The sequence below is a fragment of the Chinchilla lanigera genome, unplaced genomic scaffold (assembly GCF_000276665.1).
Source record: "Chinchilla lanigera isolate Chin_1 unplaced genomic scaffold, ChiLan1.0 scaffold00018, whole genome shotgun sequence".
Classification (NCBI taxonomy): domain Eukaryota; kingdom Metazoa; phylum Chordata; class Mammalia; order Rodentia; family Chinchillidae; genus Chinchilla; species Chinchilla lanigera.
In genome coordinates this window covers 22,248,609-22,267,049 of record NW_004955419.1, presented here as the reverse complement: position 1 = coordinate 22,267,049, position 18,441 = coordinate 22,248,609, and the positions used below count along the sequence as shown (strand labels likewise).

The following is an 18,441-nucleotide window of genomic DNA, read 5'->3' as shown; positions in this document are numbered from 1 at the left end:
TTCTTTACCAAGTTGGAGAAATTAAAAATTGTCATTTATCTGTGAAATTAAGATATTTGACTTTAGTGCTCTTGATGCTTTCAGTCTTGTCATTGGCACATGAAAACAAAAATGGTGATTACTGATCCAGAAAGCTACCTGAAATAACATCAGTGCTTGAGTTGGTGTCTACCCTGAATGCAAAAACCACTCAGTAATTTGAACAGGCAGAGTTTTAAATAATTTTTTGGTCAGTTGTACCAAGGATTCAACCCAGGGCCTTTGTACCGAGCTATGTCCCCTGTCCTTTTTAAAATTTATTAATTTGAAACAAAGTCTTGTTAAGTCACCAAGTGGCTATGGCTGGGCTTGAACTTGGCAATCTTCCTATCAGCTTCCCCAAGTGCTGGCATTGCAGGCATGTACCACCATGGCTGGCTATAAAAAAAGATTATAATAGAAGTTTTGGATGATTGAGATTATTCACTAAGAGATTAAGACAGTGCTAAAAATACAATGTAGCCATAACTCTTAGGGCTGAGGCAGTATATCCCTCAAAGGAACAAATCTGTCAAAGATGCTATTTTCCATGCAGGGCTGAGAATCTGTTCACAGAAGGCAGAGCAGTAGCCCGCTGGTCCTGAAGTTTGTGAAGGTGCCAGGAGAAGCTGTCTGCAGTAAGATGGTGCATATGTGTAGCACCTGCTGAGAAATAGATTTTGAGGAACACTGACCGCCATGTGTAGTAGTATCCTGTGCTCAGATATCAGGTGAAGCCATGCAAGTTCCTGGCAAGCCTGCCTTTGAGAAAAGCAGAATGGAACCAGCAGATAAAGCCCCTTCCTTCTGCAGTGTCCCACATTAACATTTACTGATGAGACTTAGTATTGTTGCTGTTGGCAAGGGAGAAGTGTTCCATTCTCAGAAGCAAGGCAACAAAGGGCAGTTTGGGGCTGAGAGGATTTCAGATAGTACAAAGACGCTGTTACCTGCAATTTAATGTAACGAAACTGTCCCTCTTGAATATTAGATACTCTTACCTCTTCCATTGTTTTGATCTTGAATTTTATGTTGTTTAATATCATTTCACTCATATTGAGCATTTATACTACTTTATTTTTCATTTCTTCATTTAGTCGTACATACTGTTTCTAAGTTGTTTCTGTCAAATTGTATGTTAACTAAATGCACATAGCATTTAACGATTTAGTCCATTTAGAAACATTGTAGTAGTGAAGAGCATTTTGCCTTTTGTTGTCAGTGTCTACATTTTGTTATACGTCTCCCTTATTTTAATCATGTTATGCAGTGTTTTGGAATACGTATCTTTTCCTTTTGATTCGATTGTTAGATTCTTTCTTTAGTTGTCTTTTTTCTGACATGTATTGCATCAATAATGGAATAGAAGCATTTTAACTCCCCCTTTTCTGACTATTAGAAATCACAGTTTATCTCAGCTTTATGTTTTATATTGTTGAGTAAACATTCTGTAGTTTCTATCAATTTTCTTTTTCAGTTTTTTTAGTGGTATTTGGGATTGAACCTCAGGTTCAGTATGTGCTAGGCAAGTGCTCTGCAGCTGAGCTACATCCCCAACCATCATGTAAATTTTAATGTAAAATATTTAAAGCTTTTTTCTGACTTGTTTTCTTAAGTCACACATTTTTCTTTTTTTTTTTTTTTTTTTTTTTTTTGGTTTTTCTCTGGTACCGGGAACCGAACTCACGACCTTGCGCTTGCCAGGCAGGCGCTTTGCCGCTGAGCTAAATCCCCAGCCCCAAGTCACACATTTTTTTTCTCCTGGTCGGCTATACCTTCTGCTGTCCTTGATCAGCATTGTGTCATATAATTTGTAAAAATTAGAAAATGTGTTTCCAAAGAGAAATGTAAAAATACAGCAATGTATTCTTTCATAAACTCAAAACATTTCTATAAAGAATGTACCTGTTTTTACAACAGAAAACAATAAAATGGATCGCTTAGAAATTTTTAAAGGTGATTCACTTAGGATCTACATTATAAATTATTTCCTTTTGCTGATAGGAGAAGATAAGTGAGTCACATTTTGTGCTGCAGTCTTTAACCTGTAGATGTAAGAGAATCTTTGTGTCCATTATTTTTCTTTTTGGTGTTACCAGAGTTTTATTCCTGTTTTGTTCTTCAGAGGTTTTTAAAAAGGTAAAATGTCTATTAGTATTTAAGATGAATAACACAAGTTACCTTCCCAAGGAAGACCTCTCATGATACAGTAGTGTCCTTTAGATATGAAGAGGAATTGAAATTACTCTGGGTATACTCAACAACTTGACTGTAATGTGGAGTATTTGGTGCTCAAAATTACCTTGCTTGAAGATGAACATGCCTAGAAAAATACCTAAGTTTTAACTGTTTCTCGTAATTACTGTGATCTGCTCTTCCTTAGTTTTTTGTCAGATTGTCCTATTTATTTGTTTTTGGCTTGCTTTATTTTTCCCCAACCTAAATATAAGTTAAACTGTGGTATTTGTTTGTTGTTTCATTTTGTTTAGACTAAACGTAAACTTTGTGTGAGTTTATAATTATATTCTCTATCTGAAGGACATTTAAGGTCTAGGATGAGGGGCTGGGGATTTAGCTCAGTGGCAAAGCGCCTGCCTGGCAAGTGCAAGGTCGTGAGTTCGGTTCCTGGTACCGGAGAAAAACCAAAAAAAAAAATAAATAAATAAAAAATAAGGTCTAGGATGAAGCCCAAGGGCTTCAAGGTCTGGTTGCAGAAGACAACATCCCAACTGTAGTCTTTTACATCCAACTCTAGCATTTTAGAGGATAAGTAGATTCAACTTTAGAAAGCAGAGGTGTAGTAAAAGAGAACAAGATGTTTTTCATTTGTCTCACAGGACAAAAAAGGGTCTGTTTTCAAATTTGTTTTGAGCGATATGTTAGAAACAAATGTTATGACCTCCTGTTGCTATTGGAAAGACCAACAGATCTTACATCTGATATAGAAGAAAAACAAGTAAAACCCAAACTGTCTTTTACCTCTGATGTTTGTCCTTCATGGTGAATGTCATTTGGGAATCTGTCATACCATCTTCTTGTTAACTACCTAAATTTTTTTCTGAGAGATCTCACAGGTCAGCTTCTAGTAATCTCTCCTGTCACCAGGTTGATTCCATCTATACTGCATCTAGTAATTTTGTTTCTGGCCTGAGTGCTGCATCCCAGGCAATTTCCCCCCAGTGACCCCAGTTTTCTTCTGTGTCTAAATGCATTTATTTGAATGTGTAGCAAGTTAGATGATCATCTGCCTATAATTACACTGACATCTTACCTAGAAGTCTGTCACTTTTAGTAAAAAAAAGTATTTGCATACCATTCTGTTTTTTTGTTTGTTTGTTTTAGGAGTCAGTCAATAAAGCTCAAGAAGAGGTGACCAAGCAAAAAGAAGTGATAACAGCCCATGACAGTGTAATTAAAACCAAATACACAGAAGTGGCAAAATATAAGGAGCAAAACAATGATTCTCAACTTAAAATCAAGGAGTTAGACCACAATATCAGCAAACATAAACGGGAAGCTGAAGATGCTGCTTCGAAGGCATGTTTGTGTTCATTTTTACTTTCAGTCAAATTTTTGTTTCTAGGATGTTGGAAAATTCTGGAGAACCGCTCACTGAAGAAACTGGGTATAACTGACCAACTACAGCCTAATGTCATCTTGAAGTGACAGCTATGTTAAGTGCTTGTCAATAATGTTCATTTTCAACAGATGGTACAAAAATGTTTTATTTTCAAATTTAATTTTAGATATCCCCATTCCTGCAAGATATCTGTACCTAAGATTTAATAAAACTCATGAGCATAACTGTTTTTCTCCAAATACTGGTAGAAGTATTCATGCATGTATTTGTAATAATAATATATTTTACCTTATTTCAAATTGTAGTTAAAGAAGTCACATATATCTATATACACCCAACATTAAAAAAGGATGTAACTGGCTTTTGGGTTTCCTTAGGTGGGTCAGTACTATTAATTTTTGCAACTTTATTGAAAATCTGGTGTTTTATCATTTTGAAGTTCTTGTTGTTATTAAATTTTCTTCCTTTCCTATATCAGTATTTTTATGTAAGCACTTTAAGTACAACACATACTTTCGTAAAAATTTACTGCTTGGTTGGAAGGCTGCATCAGTGTGTTGTTCTTAATAATTCATCCACCATAGGATCTTTTTTGGCATCTTGAAAATTTAAAGACTTTAACCTCTAGAGATCATCAAGAATATACTAGCCTTGCCGTCCTTTAAAAGCACTGTAGATGTCTGTTTAGGTTCATTATTTGGTCTGAAAGCATTTTTTATGGCTACATCATGATCTCCCACATTTATTATTAATTTCCCAATATTCTAGAAACTAGTGCTAGTGGAATCTGACATATTACCAATAATATTGCTAATAGTTTTTTGGTTATTGAGTGTCCTAGTGGTGATGATTTCTAGGGAATTTTATTTGCCCTTAGGAGGATAAAAGGAGAGATGAATGGACCTGCTAAAAATTCAGGTACTCCTTGAAAAATGTTCTTGCATACCTGCAAGTATCAGATACTACACCTAGTATCTGGTACTACATCATGCAATGAAGGCATAAGGATGAGAAAAATGTACACAGACTGCTTTCATAGAGCTTATAGGTAGATCAGCAAAGAAGATAGACTATGAATGATGATTTCACTTAGGGGCGTAGCTGATCAAACCCATGGAATTAGTAAGAGGAGACTGGTTGACAAAGCCTGGATTCTACCAGTTAGAATAAATCTTAATTCTTGTAAGCACTATGATATGAAAATTTTAATCAATTGTATTATTTGAGGAGATATAATACTGTGCCTTATGAAAAGGTGATGGGAATGAGGATAGAGTAAGATTCAGGGCAGTCTTTTTCTTCAGTTACACTTTGGAGGAAATTCCTAGTCAAGATTAGGCTTCCATTTTCCCAGATCTCTGACTTCAGTGTTGTTAACGAGTTTCAGTCACTCACAAGTTTTTTTAATCTGGTGATCACAAGATTGAATTTGGTGAAACAATAAACTGAATTTGGTAAAAGCTGAAGGAGACTCATCTAACATTTCATTTTAATGGAAATGTGTTGCATATACAGGCTAAATATTCCTAATCGGAAATTCCTAAATCCTAAATGCTTCAAGTCCAAAGCTTTTGAGTGCTGACATGACACCACAATTGGAAAATTCCATACCTGATTTCATTTACCAGATCATGGTCAGATTGAGGACATAAAGATGATGGATAAAATTTCTTAAGGTTGTGTGTATAAGGTGTGAGGTATGATTAAAAAAATAGACATTTAAATAAAATTGTTACAGTGTAAGACACATTGCCATTAATCCCTTTCAAAATACCTTCCTTTCAATTCAAACACACTTATCTCATCGTTCTTGCCAGCTTCTGAAGCAGTTCTGAAAGTCCTCTTTGGTGAGTGTCTCCAGTTGTCCTGTCTGTCATGGCTGCCTGAACATCCTGAATCAATTCAAAATGTTTATCTTTTATAGTTATTTTGGTCTTTGGGAGGAACCAGAGTTGCATGGTGCCAGATCTCGTGAATACTCTTGTGTTTTTACAAGCTTGCCTTTTTGTTCAGTGGCACTTGGCAGCAGCATTCACTGTATTTTTTATCACATCTCGTAAAGACATTGACAAACAAGGACTCCAGAACTACCTCAGGAAATAGCAAAGAATGATGGGATGTGTTCAACAAGGAGATTATTTTTATCACCCCTTGTATCTATGGACCATAATTGGATTTTATGCTTAGACTTGGCTCGTTTCCCTAAGGTACTCTCTTCCCTCTCTCTCTCTCTATATATATATACATAAATATTTCAAAATTTGAAAAACTACAAAGCAGTCTGGTCCTAAGCATTTTGGGTTATTTGACCTGTGCTTAATGGGTTGGCTCCTCTTCAAATGCGTGGGTAATAGAATCTTTTTCGTCGTCAACCTCTTGAGCCTGTCCTCCAAGCAAAAGTACTCATCGTTTCTGGCAGTTTCCCCAAGATATGTGACATACAATTTAGTATTTAAGGAACTGGTTTTGGTTTAGAAATTTTTTTTTAACACATCCTTTCGTTTTCATATGTAACTAGGTATCCAAAATGTTGAAAGATTATGACTGGATTAATGCAGAGAAACATCTCTTTGGCCAGCCCAATAGTGCCTATGATTTCAAAACCAACAATCCCAAAGAAGCTGGTCAGAGGCTTCAGAAGTTGCAAGAAATGAAGGAGAAACTAGGAAGGAATGTTAATATGAGAGCTATGAATGTACTGACCGAAGCTGAAGAGCGAGTAAGTTAATTTGCAGTCAGTCTCTGGACTTAGGAGAACGCGGTAGACAGGGTCTTACTAAGTTGCTTAAGCTGGGCTGCAACGGCTGTTTCCCTTTGACTGTAGAGGGGATTCCAGCCCCCAGGCCACAGAGCAGTAAGTCTGGGGCTGTTGGGAACTGGAGCCACACAGTGGTGAGCAGTAGCAAGCAGCGAAAGCTTTATCTGTATTGGCAGCCACTCGCCATTGCTCACATTACCACCCGAGCTCCAGCTCCTGTGAGATGCGCAGTAGCTTGCGATTTTCATGGCCTTGTGAACTGTGTGTGCAGGGGATCAGTACCGCTCGCTCCTTCAAACCGTCCCCAAACCACCACCCCCATCTATAGAAACACTTGTCCCTCGTGCCAGTGTTGGGGATTAATGCTCTGGACTGTATTGAAACCATTGTGTGCGTCATGAGCAAAACTGCTGTTTCGTTTTTGTGGCAGCATCTTCTTGGTCCTAGCGTTCCCAGTTACTTAATAATGTCACGTATCTCTCCTGTGCTGACGGAACTCTTACATTCGAGGAAGAGATTTTGAGTGTCATTCATTAATGAACTTAGGAGCACCTGCCACTAGAAAAAACCATTGAGGGCAGCAATCTCTTGAGGTCCCATAGCTGAAGGCAATCAGTGATTTTATATTAATGCCTCTCATACTTTTTTTTTTTTTTTTTTTTTTGTGGTACTGAGAATTGAGCTCAGGTCCTTGTGCTTGCCAGGCAGGCACTTGTGCCACTGAGCTATATCCCAGCCCTGCCTCTCATACTTTAATTCTGCAAAATTGTTTGAATTTGCATATTAGAATTAATGAGAGCTCCACAAAACTGATAATACTCCTGAGCTCAGTTGCATTTCAGAGGTTTGCTATAGTGGCTTTAAAAAAAAACTTGCTGGCATTAATATTTACAACCATAATGTTAAGTGAAATAAATCAGACACACAGCTTAAATATTTATTGCATGGTTTCTCTTATATGAGAAACCTAGAGTATAAATAAATTAAAGAGCAAAATAAAAGCTAGATAATAAGAAACTGATACAGATCTTTTGCAGAAGGTAAGGGGCCCAAAATATGCAATGGGGGAGGAGAAGGGATAAAAAGATAAGTAAGATATGTTATGTACATGTTCCAGCTCCCCACATTAAGTGTAGTCAGTATGCTGCAAATATGTACTAATAAAAAATGGAAAACTACTTTAAAAAGAGAAAGAAACTATATTTTGTTAGATATCAGACAACCCAATAATTCAGGTGTCATGATTGCTTTAAAGTATTTCTAGTGGTTTTCTTTCTATCTTAAAGTTTTGTGGTATATGGGATATTTTTGGAAGGAAATCTGTGGTCTGAATTTAAGCTACACAATATTGTGAAACTTGTTCACTTGTTTGCTTTTATTAGATAATGATAATAAAGTCTTTTTTTTTTTATTCATTAACTGTCCTTACCAGAAAAGAAGGCTCTGTTGTTGATCAGACACCCTTTTGTTTTATTTTTGTGTGTGTGTGTTTGTTCATGTAAGAAATTACATGGATTTATGTAAGAAATAACTTAAAACTGTGACAATGAGGATTGTGTAGGTTGCCATAAAGGAGGGACACCATAAGGAAGATAGCAGGACTAACTGCAGTTACTCAAGAATACTAAGGAACCTTGAAATGTGTGAGATTATGAGGAGAAATAGATTCAGAAGAATTTTTAAAAATTCCACATCTAGCCTGATGATGATAAAACTATCCCACTGGAGCCCCCCCACAAAGGAAGGCCACTTCGAAGAGATGCTGTTTCAGCTGAAACTTAAGTCACTAGTTACGCAGATATAGGGAAAGAGCATTCGGGGAAGAAAGAACAGTGCCAAGGATTGGAAACAATGAATTCAAGGAGCTCAGAAAGGTCATACATCCGAGACAGATTCTGATGTCGTAAAATGAGATAAAGCCTAACTTAGGACATGTATATCATAGTAAAGAGTGGAAATTTTACTCATATCACTGATGAAACTGACTTTAAGATGAGAGCATTCGGGGCTACTTTAACTTTTTTTTACGTAACATATTTTCCTTTTTACCTTGACTACTCTGAAGACAAGGGATATTAGTACAGTTGAACTATTTCAAGGTCCTTCCAGTAAATTTTCTGTTCTAGTATAGTCAGATACTAGAGTATTTCAAAGCAGTACTCAACTGCTAGTATAGTCAGATACTAGAGTAGTTCAAAGCAGTACTCAACTGCTTTGAAGTTGAAAGAATTTTGGTATTTGATGCATTTTTACGTAAAAATTTTGTCCTGGTACGCAATAAATAAGCTAGAATTTGTTGGCGTCAATGGCCTTGTGACAAGCTACCCTTTCGTAGCCAAGAGAATTTGTTTGCTACTTGTCCTGCCTCCTGGAACCAATTAACAAGTACCAAAGTACCGCTGTAGTTTAATTTTACTCTGTACGTATTTACTCTCCTTGTAATTTGCTTGGCATTATAATTCTGAGTGCATTGTATGTTTTTGTTAAATAACGAAACCTCTTTCTGATTGAATTCCAGGACATAGAGGAAATTTTCTGTTTCTAAATAAATACACTTTTTTTGTCTCACAGTATAATGATTTGATGAAGAAGAAGAGAATTGTAGAAAATGACAAATCTAAAATCCTTGCAACTATAGAAGACCTTGACCAGAAAAAAAACCAGGCCCTAAATATTGCTTGGCAAAAGGTATTTCAACCCCACATATTACCCTTTAATTATGTAGAAGGTAAAGATGAACATTATTATCAGTGAATTTATACTCAAAATCCTGTATAGTTACTATGTTTGAATGAGACATATACTCACATCTTGGTTAAAGCCTCATAGGCTTGTAAATGCATTTTCTCTTAGATTTATCTACTATTGGATTTGCAAAGGTAAGGAAGACTACTGTGGTTCTTAAGTTATAGTAACTTTCTAGTTTTCTCTATTTCTTACTCCTATGTGGTTTCACAGCACTGTTTTACTTTATAAGGGATTGCTTTTTATTCTCTTTGTTTTTTATGAGATCGTAGGCTTTTATATTTGGAAGGAACCTTAGGTCCTCTTTAAGGTCTGCTAAACTCCAGCGGGCCTCTGCTTGAAGCTGGAAAGCAGTGTCAGTTCTGTGTAGCAGCTCAAACTGTTGGAAATCAGAAACGGTCTTGCAAAAACTCATTTGTTTCCACCATCTTCAGTTTTCCTTGCCCAGACTTAAGGAATCAAATATTATTTCTCAGAATGTTCCTGTAGTAAGGTTCTTTTAAGTATATTTTTCATTTTTAATCAACACATAGTAATTGTGTGTATTAATGAGGCACACTGTAACATTTCAGTACATTTGTGCTATGTATATGATCAGACGAGGGTAACTGTCATCAAAATCCTCTCTACTGGCTATTTTGAAATAATTAATTGTTCTCAACCAGAGATACTCTACTAAGCTGTAGAACATTAGCCTTTATTCCTGCTGTCCAGCTGCACCTCTGTGCTTGTTAACCATGCCGTCTTCATTCCCCATTGTCCGCACTCTTCCAGGCTCTGCTGACAATTATTCTATTGCATGTTTTAGTTTTAGCTTTTAAATAAAGTAAAACTGTGCAGTGTTTGTGTTTTTATACTTGACTTTGTTTTGTTTTGTTTTGTCTTTTTCAGACAGGGTCTCACTGTGCAGTTCAGGCTGACCTTGAGCTCACTTTGTAGCCCAGGCTGGCCTTGAACTCGAAAGATCCTCCTGCCTCAGCCTCCCAAGTGCTGGGATTACAGACATATGCCACCATGCCTGGCTCTGTTTCTAGTTTTTGAGGAACCTTTATATTCTCCACAATGGCTGTGCTGATTTGCATTCCCCTCGACAGTGCACAAAAATTCCCATCTGCATACTTTCAGCATCTTTTCTTTGTCGGCTTTTTGGTAATAATCTGTCCAGGTGATGCCTCCTTACAGTTTTGATTTGCATTTTCCTTATGAATAGTGATAAATGAACAGTTTTTCTTGGCCCTTTGGACTATATATCTTCTGAGAAATACCTAGTTCATTTGTGCATGTTTTTAATTGGATAATTTGTTTTTGTGCTTTCAAGTTGCTTGAGGGCTTGTGTTTTCTGGTGTTTTCCTTATCAGGTGAATGCTCCACAGATATTTTCTCCTATTCTGTAAGTTACCTCTTCACCCCGTTAATTGTCTTCTGTGCTGAGCACAAGCTATTTAGTTGGCTGTAACCATATTTGTCAGTTTTTCCTTTTGTTGCTATGTTTTTGAGGTCATATCCAAGAAATAATCTGTCTAGATCAATGTCCTGAGGCATCAGCCCTGTTTACTTTTAGTAGTGTCATAGTTTCAGGTCTTAACATGCACATTTTTTTTTTTTATTCTTTTTTTGTTGAGTTTTGCATATGATGAAAGGTAGGGATTTAGTTTCTTCTTAATATAAATACCCAGTTTTTCCAGCACCATTTTTAAAGGGACTACCTTTTCTCCATTGTCTGTTTTGGGGATTTTTGTTGAGAATCAGACATAGAGATGTGGGTTTATTTCTGGGGTCTGTATTCTGTTTCACTGGTCTATGCATCTTTTTTTTTTTAATGTCAGTAGTGTTCTGTTTTGTTTATAGCTTTGTAATGCATTTCAAAGTCAGATGCTATAATTCATCCAGTTTTGTTCCTTTTGCTTAGAATTGTTTTGTTCATAATATCTTTAAAAATTTATTTATTGGTACTTGATTTATGGTCTAACATATGATCCATAGTGGAAAATAGTCCATGTGTCAGTGAGAAAAAAAAAATCTCTTTTCCTGCTATTGGTTGAAATACTCTTTAAAACTGTTAGGCCAGTTTTCTCTCTAGTATGGTTCAGCTCAGATGTCTTTGTTGATTTTCTGTCTGGATGATCTGTGTCAGGTGTGTATACATTTCAGTTGTTATATCTTTCCATTAAATTGACCCTTTTGGAAATATATAATGGCTGTTGCCTTTTTTACTGTTTTTGATGTAAAATCTGCTTCCTCTGATATGGATATAGCTACTTCTGCTTGTCCTTGATTTCCATTTGCATTGAGCACCTTTAACCAACACATCACTTTTAGTCTATATCTTTACTAATGAAATGAATTTCTTGTAGACACCATGTATTTGGCCCTTGAATTTTTTAATCCAGTCAAGAAGTCTGCATCTTTTGATTGGTGAATTTAATCCATTTACATTCAGTATTATTGATCAGCGTGAATGTCCTCTTGTAATTTTATTAATTGTATTCTATTTGGTTTTGTATAGTTTTTTTTTTTTTTACTTTCCATGTCTTTTATTATTGGTCTTGGGATTTTGTGTTTTCTGTCATGTTAAGGATTCTTTTCTCATTCTCTTTCATGTGTCAGTTTTTCTGAGGAGTTCTGTATATGCACGTGTTTTCATGATAGTATCATCTTTGTTTCCACTGTAGGACTCCCTTAAGTATTTCTTAAAGTGCTGGTCTGTTGGTGCATTCCCTCAGTTCCTCTTTATTTGGGAAAAACTATTTCCCCTTCAGTTTTGAAAGATAATTTTTCTGGTGATTATGTTCTTGGTTTATGGTTTTTTATTTCAGTATTTTCATGCCATTCTCTTCTGACCTATGTATAAGGTTTCTGCTAAGAAATTTGTAAATAAATTTACTTAGCCTGTCTTTATATGTGTGACTTGAGACTTATTTGAATTTTGTCTCATATGTTTGTTATTCTTACATAACATGCTTCTGGTGAAGGAACGTCTGTCTTTGTTGAATCTAGCTGGAATTCTTTGAGGTATGAAAATCAGGATTACCATTTATTTTTGAAGATCTGGGAAGTTCTTAGCTAATATGTTCTGAAGATTAAAAAAAAAAACCCTACCCCAGCTCTCTTTCTCCAGGCAGTACTCAGTGTAGTAACCCACTGCTCCCCAAACTGGGCTGATGGCTCCTCCAGCTGCAAATTCTCCAGGTGTCCATGGTGTAAGTGGGGACTATCCCAAGTTTCCTACCTACTTAACTCTCCCTTCCAGCCAGTTCCCTCTGTCCAGATGGGATGGTAGATGTTGTGTGCTTGGTTCCCTTGTTCATAAGTCCATCATGCATCTCCCAGCATCTCTGCTATGTTCTCACTTCAGTGTGGCACTGTGGCACTCTGCTTCGGTCACGCAGTGAAGTCGCTGTTGGTTTTCTTGTTTTATTCCTTCATTGTGGAAGGAAACATGCAAGGCATCTATGGTCAGCCATCTTGCTGATGTCACTCTCATTCTCTAGCAAGATTAAGGTACTCTTTATCACTTACAAATTGTTCATTATATTTTAGAATTCACAAATATTTTATCTTGTATGTTCTTAGTAACACATTTTACACAGCTTAGATTACTATTTGCTAACATTTTAAGTACTCTGCTAATTACTTTACATTAATTATCTTAAAACAGTCTGTGGCTTCTTTAGTTATTATTATATCTATTTTTTACATGAAGAAACCTAAGCTGAGAAAGTTAAAAGTCTGCCACATACCATATAGCTGAAAGTTGAAAGAACTAGAACTCTCTTTTGCTACATAGAACCAAAGGTAAAATTGACTGTTATTGCTGGTTGTTTTCATCCTCTGTCTTTTTAAGGATTAGAAAATAAAGAAGCTTAGTGTTCTCTTTTATAGTACTTTCATTCAGCAAAAATACCAATGACCATGTCTTGTTTTATGTTAACTTCACCAGGAGTCAGGCTTCTTCACAGTTACTTGTGTCTCCTGCCTTCATGTAATGTCTCTTTAGAATCATTCCTTAGTCTTTCGTGTGGAATTTTTTCCATTTCTATCACAGTAAAAGATTCTTACTTAGAATATTTCAAGCAGAGTCATTCTCTAGCAAACTTGTGTTTTCAGTGACCCGATTGGGTAGTTTATCTCTTCTTTAATTCTTTAGGAACCTTTTTTTTTTCAGTATTGATAGAAAAATTATTTTTAGTAGCCTTATTTTCCCACTGCTTATGGTATTTGCCTTTTTTATAAGGCACGCAAAAATTGATGTCTTTATTTTGATGTAGAATTAATACTGTGTAGAATTTGTCTCTGTCCCCATTACCATCCCATGATTCTCAGATTTACAGTAAATCAGAATCAACCCTTTATAAACTAATTCTGCTCTTTCCTAATTCTCCAGGTTCTTCTAAAACAATATTTTGTGTTCTCTTACACCAGTCCGTGTTCTCTAATTTTCTTGATCCTTGTGATAACCTAATGAGGTGCATGCTTTTTTCATCAGGATTGTATGCATCTCTCTGATTTGAAGCATACTTGGTCTACAAAGCCCAAGGGTATTTTAGGTATTATTTTTGTTTGTTTTTTCCTTCTTAGCCTTATCAGATATACAAAAATCTGTTTAATCAGTGTATGGGTACAATGTGGATTGATATAAATGTGCATTAATAGAATGCAATGGCATTCTCATTAATAATTTCTTTTCTTTGGAGCAATTTATGGACGGTCCATGGTTGTATTCAGGGTTTAGTAACATTCCACTCTTTTAGTCCTGAGCCGCCTCTCTCCCATCTGGCCAAAAGATGAAAAGAAGATGAACCTAGGATGTTTTAAACACTCTGCTACCTTCCACCATTCCTCAAAAGACAGTGGTCCTTTCATCATTTTGAAAGGAGCCTTTCCAAGTTCTGGGAAAAAGAAAAAAACTAGACTCTTCTTCCACTGGATAGGGTATTACTCAACAGGTTAATAATTGCTCATAAAATGTAGGTAGGTTCTTTAGTAAGTCTATGTTCAGGACTAGTGCTTGTCTTTAGGTTTCCTGGGTGTGTGTACACATGAATTTTCCATTCCTGCTCTTGATTATGGAGATTTTTGTTCAGATCTTCATGTGTGTGCATGTGGGTGTGGGTGTGAGCAGTGGCATCTTCTTTCAAAAATGCCTGCTGAACTCTTCAGTTGCTAGTCATAGCTTTGAAGACAAACAGCCAAAGATTGATCAGATGAGTATACATGCAATTACCCTATGGAAAGAAGGATTCCGTCTTTAAACACCTGTGTAATCTCATACTATGGCAAGACAGGGGCAGGGACAGGCTAAACAGCTTCCCTCGCCTTTTTCTCTCGGGATCCAATGCGATTCCTGGCCCTTAATAATTAACCTCTTTTGTTTTATAAAGAAGGAGTTTAGGATACTTTTAACACTCTGAACAGATTTGGTCCTTTGATGCATGCCTACTTTTCTTCTGAACCTCATTTTGTTCTATTTTTAAACTTAGCTATTGACCCACAGGCCCATTTTGCTCCATTAGTCAACAGAAAAATAAATTTTAGAAGACAATACTTTGCCAAAACAGAGCTTCAGTTTTGTGTTTGCTTTTCCAACAGTTTTCTTCTTCTATATGATATAATTGTGCTTGTCTTGAGGATTCCTGCGGTATGTTCTACAAAATTATCAAAACTCTGTGGTAGAAATAGGAGCAAAACCTCTAGCTTCCCATGGGAGTTACAGCAGGGCTCAGAAAAGTCTAGGTTTTTTTTCCCCAGAACTTGGAAAGGCTCCTTTCAAAATGATGATGATTTGGTATAGGGCCAGGTAGTAAATATTTCTGATTTAGTGAGACTTGCAGTCCCTGTTTAGCAGTAGCAGCCATAGATTTTAAGTCCTGGGCATGGCCAGATTTGTCACATAGGCTGTAGTCAGCTCTTGACTATACATAACAGACAGTGCAGTGGACTTGCTGAATTGTATGTGTGTATACCAGTAATTGATTCTTCTTGAAAATATTCCCATGTTTTCATGTGATTTTTATATAGGTGAACAAAGATTTTGGGTCTATTTTTTCTACTCTCTTGCCTGGTGCCAATGCTATGCTTGCACCACCAGAAGGGCAAACTGTTTTGGATGGTCTGGAGTTCAAGGTTGCCTTGGGAAATACCTGGAAAGAAAATCTAACTGAGCTTAGTGGTGGTCAGAGGTAAGTATTAATCCTCATTCTTGTAATAATTCATTCTGTTCCACTTGTTTTGCTTTTGATTTGCTTAGTCGACTCTGTATGTACACTTATGGAGCCTATTATATGAGTAATGATTAGTTGGAACATTTGATGAAATTAGTAAACAAAAAAGAGAAGTAGAATAATCTACTGTAAAACCAGACAAAATATTGACAAAATAAATGAAAAACAACTTTATCAACTTTGGAAATAGCTAAGTAGTTTAGGACTGTGATACCTGAAAAAAAACAGAAGCGCTAAGCCCTGTGATTACCACAACTTTCTCCCTAATGCCAGTTTCTGGTCATCAGAAGCAGGAAGGGCAACCCAGAAAGAGCTTGCAGTATCACTAAGTTAAGGAGACATCAGTTAGAAATTTGAGAAGCCTTAGAGAAGAACTATACCTTAACACTAGTTCTGTATGGTCTGTGAATAAAGTCTACTTTAGATTCACTTAACAGGCCTTGAAGGAATCAGGCTGAGCTGCATCTTATTTGTTTATCAGAATAAATCCCAGGGTTTGGTTTTTGCAGTATTAAAGACTGAACCCAGGGCCTCATGCATGCTAGGATGCTAGGTGAGTATTCTTCTACTGAGCTGTATTCTTAGCCCATTTTAATTTTTATTTTGAAACAAGGTCTCCCTAAGATGCTCAGACTGTCTTGAACTTGCAGTCTTCTTGCCTTAGCCTCCTGAGTAGTTGGGATTGCGAGTGTGTGCCCAGGTGCTCCGTGATCTTTAAAGGACTACATTATTAAGATACTAAACTACTTAGTATCCACAATATCTAATAAAAATTACAAGACGAAAACCAACATGGTAACATAAAACTCAATTAGAATAACTTTGATGAGTAAACTTGAAGACATGGTAATAGATTCTCTTCAAGATAAACTATGAAACAAAAATTGAGAGAACAAAATCAGTTTCAGTGTTCTGTGGGAAGTAGCCTGACACATATCTAATTCCAAAAAGAAAGGAAAAAGAAAGACAAAATAATTTTAAGAACTAATGGCCCCAACATGTCCAGATTTGATAAATCTTTTTTTTTTTTTTTTTTTTTTGATGAATTTTATAAAGCTGTAGACTTGACTTCTGTGAACTGGCAGGATAAACATAAACACACACTAAATATTATAGAAAGTCATATGTAAAATTGCCAAAAACCACTTATTCAAAGAGAAAGTTTAAAAGCAGCCAACAGAAAAGAAATATGTGCCAAAGAACAAAGATCTAAAACTACATAAGCCAGAAATTTGAAACAAAGTGTTGAAAGAAAAATATGACAACTAAAAATTCTGTATCTGATAGAAACATTCATTTTGAAAGCAGTTTACTTTTTCAGACAAGCAAAAGCTGAAAGAGCCATGCACAGTAGCACAAACTTGTATTTAGTCTCAGCTACTTGGGAGGGGAGACAGGAAGATTTGCAAGTTCAGGGATATACTGGGCCACTTAGTGAGACCTTGTCTCAGAATAGAAGGAGCTGGGAATATAGCTCAGTGGTAGAGTGTCTGGCATGCGTGAGGCCTTGGTTTGAATTCCCAAAATGGCCACATATATGCATACATACATACATACGTGTATACGTACATAGCTGAAAGAATTTGATCTAACATCTGCTATTAAAGGACATTCTCGGGCAAAAGGAAAGTGATACCAAATTAAAGTTTCCATCTGCATAAAGGATTGAACGGTATAAGGGGAAAGCATAAGTGTGGGTTTTGGGAAATTTCTGAGATTCATGTGGTGATTCAGATCAGCATCCTGACAGAAATAAAAAATAAAAGTCTTCTGGCCTAACTCCTTGTCCACAGACAGCCAAATAAAACTTCCTGAGTAAGGAATGTGACTCCACATAATTGAACTTGGTTATTAGTTTAGGATTTGTCTTTAATTCTGTAGAGTATACATTTCATAATCCTTGAATTGTTTTCACGTGACCTATAAAACTCTCACGTTACTTTATGTTCAAAGAACATATTGAGACCTGTTAATTTTCTTCATGAACTCCTTGATCATTTATGAGTAAAAGTATTTTTACTCTTGTTTTCATGATTGATAAAATTTCTAAAGATTTTAAGAATCTGAAAGATACTAGCTGTTAATCAGATTTTCCCCATAATGCAGGTCCCACTATTTTTAATTATTTTGCCCAAATTCCTAGAATTTGTTTTTAGAGAAGTTCAAAGTCCAATATTTGACACAATAAAAATAATATTAATGACTTACCTCAGCTCCTCTCTATAGTGGTGAATGTCAGTTGCATACACGTCAGTTTTTATTATACTGTTTCATCAATATCCTTTTTTAAGAAATCTTGGTTTTTCCTCCCACTTCTGTACATGCTCCCCTAGGCCTCTTGTTTTTTTTATTTGTTTTTTAATTAATACTTCATTGGAATGCATTAAACATTGGACAGACCATTCTAGTAGTATATAGGAGCTATTTGAAGCTATCAGGTATGTTACAAATGTTACAGTTTTTATTTTGATGCTAGATAATTTAAATATTTTGTACGAAGAGGCTTTTTGCAAAATAGATTGCTGAAGAAAGAATATTAAAGAAGTATTGTGAGTCTTCATATAAAACATTATTCATACCAGATTAATTTGGAGTTGTGTTTCTTTATGCCACATTTAAAATGCAGTTAAAAGGGAAGGTGAACTAGGAGAGAACTAAAAATAGAGCTATAGAATTTGGGAATAGATATAACTACAAACTTTATATAAGGATTATTTCAATGGCTGATGCTATGAAGTACTTAGAGTAATGGGCTACAATCTATACAATGATCTAACAACTGAAGCCAAAGTAAAAATAAATAGTATGTGGTCTGTTCATGAATGAATTTGCGCTATATATCATAAAAACAGGATTGGGGCCGAACTGCAGTATTTTGGTTAAAAATGATAAAATGTTTATAGCTTTTCTTCCACCACCCTTTCCTAGGTCCTTAGTGGCTCTGTCGTTAATACTGTCCATGCTCCTCTTCAAACCCGCTCCTATTTATATTTTGGATGAGGTAGATGCAGCTTTGGATCTTTCTCATACCCAAAATATTGGACAGATGTTGAGAACTCATTTCACACATTCTCAGGTAAGAGCTATTTTAAAAAAATGAATAGAGTCTTTAATAGATT

The 18,441-nt window shown here is 35.9% G+C and overlaps 1 protein-coding gene across 1 annotated transcript in view; it reads left to right on the top strand.

Annotated features, from left to right (window-relative positions):
* Smc2 (structural maintenance of chromosomes 2) overlaps positions 1-18,441 on the top strand; it is a 48,666-nt gene that overhangs the window by 27,459 nt on the left and 2,766 nt on the right. The window contains exons 20-24 of the mRNA XM_005382790.2: positions 3,361-3,555; positions 6,117-6,317; positions 8,928-9,044; positions 15,120-15,280; positions 18,251-18,398. Coding sequence (XP_005382847.1) covers positions 3,361-3,555; positions 6,117-6,317; positions 8,928-9,044; positions 15,120-15,280; positions 18,251-18,398 — 822 coding nt within the window. The remainder of the gene's footprint in view (positions 1-3,360; positions 3,556-6,116; positions 6,318-8,927; positions 9,045-15,119; positions 15,281-18,250; positions 18,399-18,441) is intronic.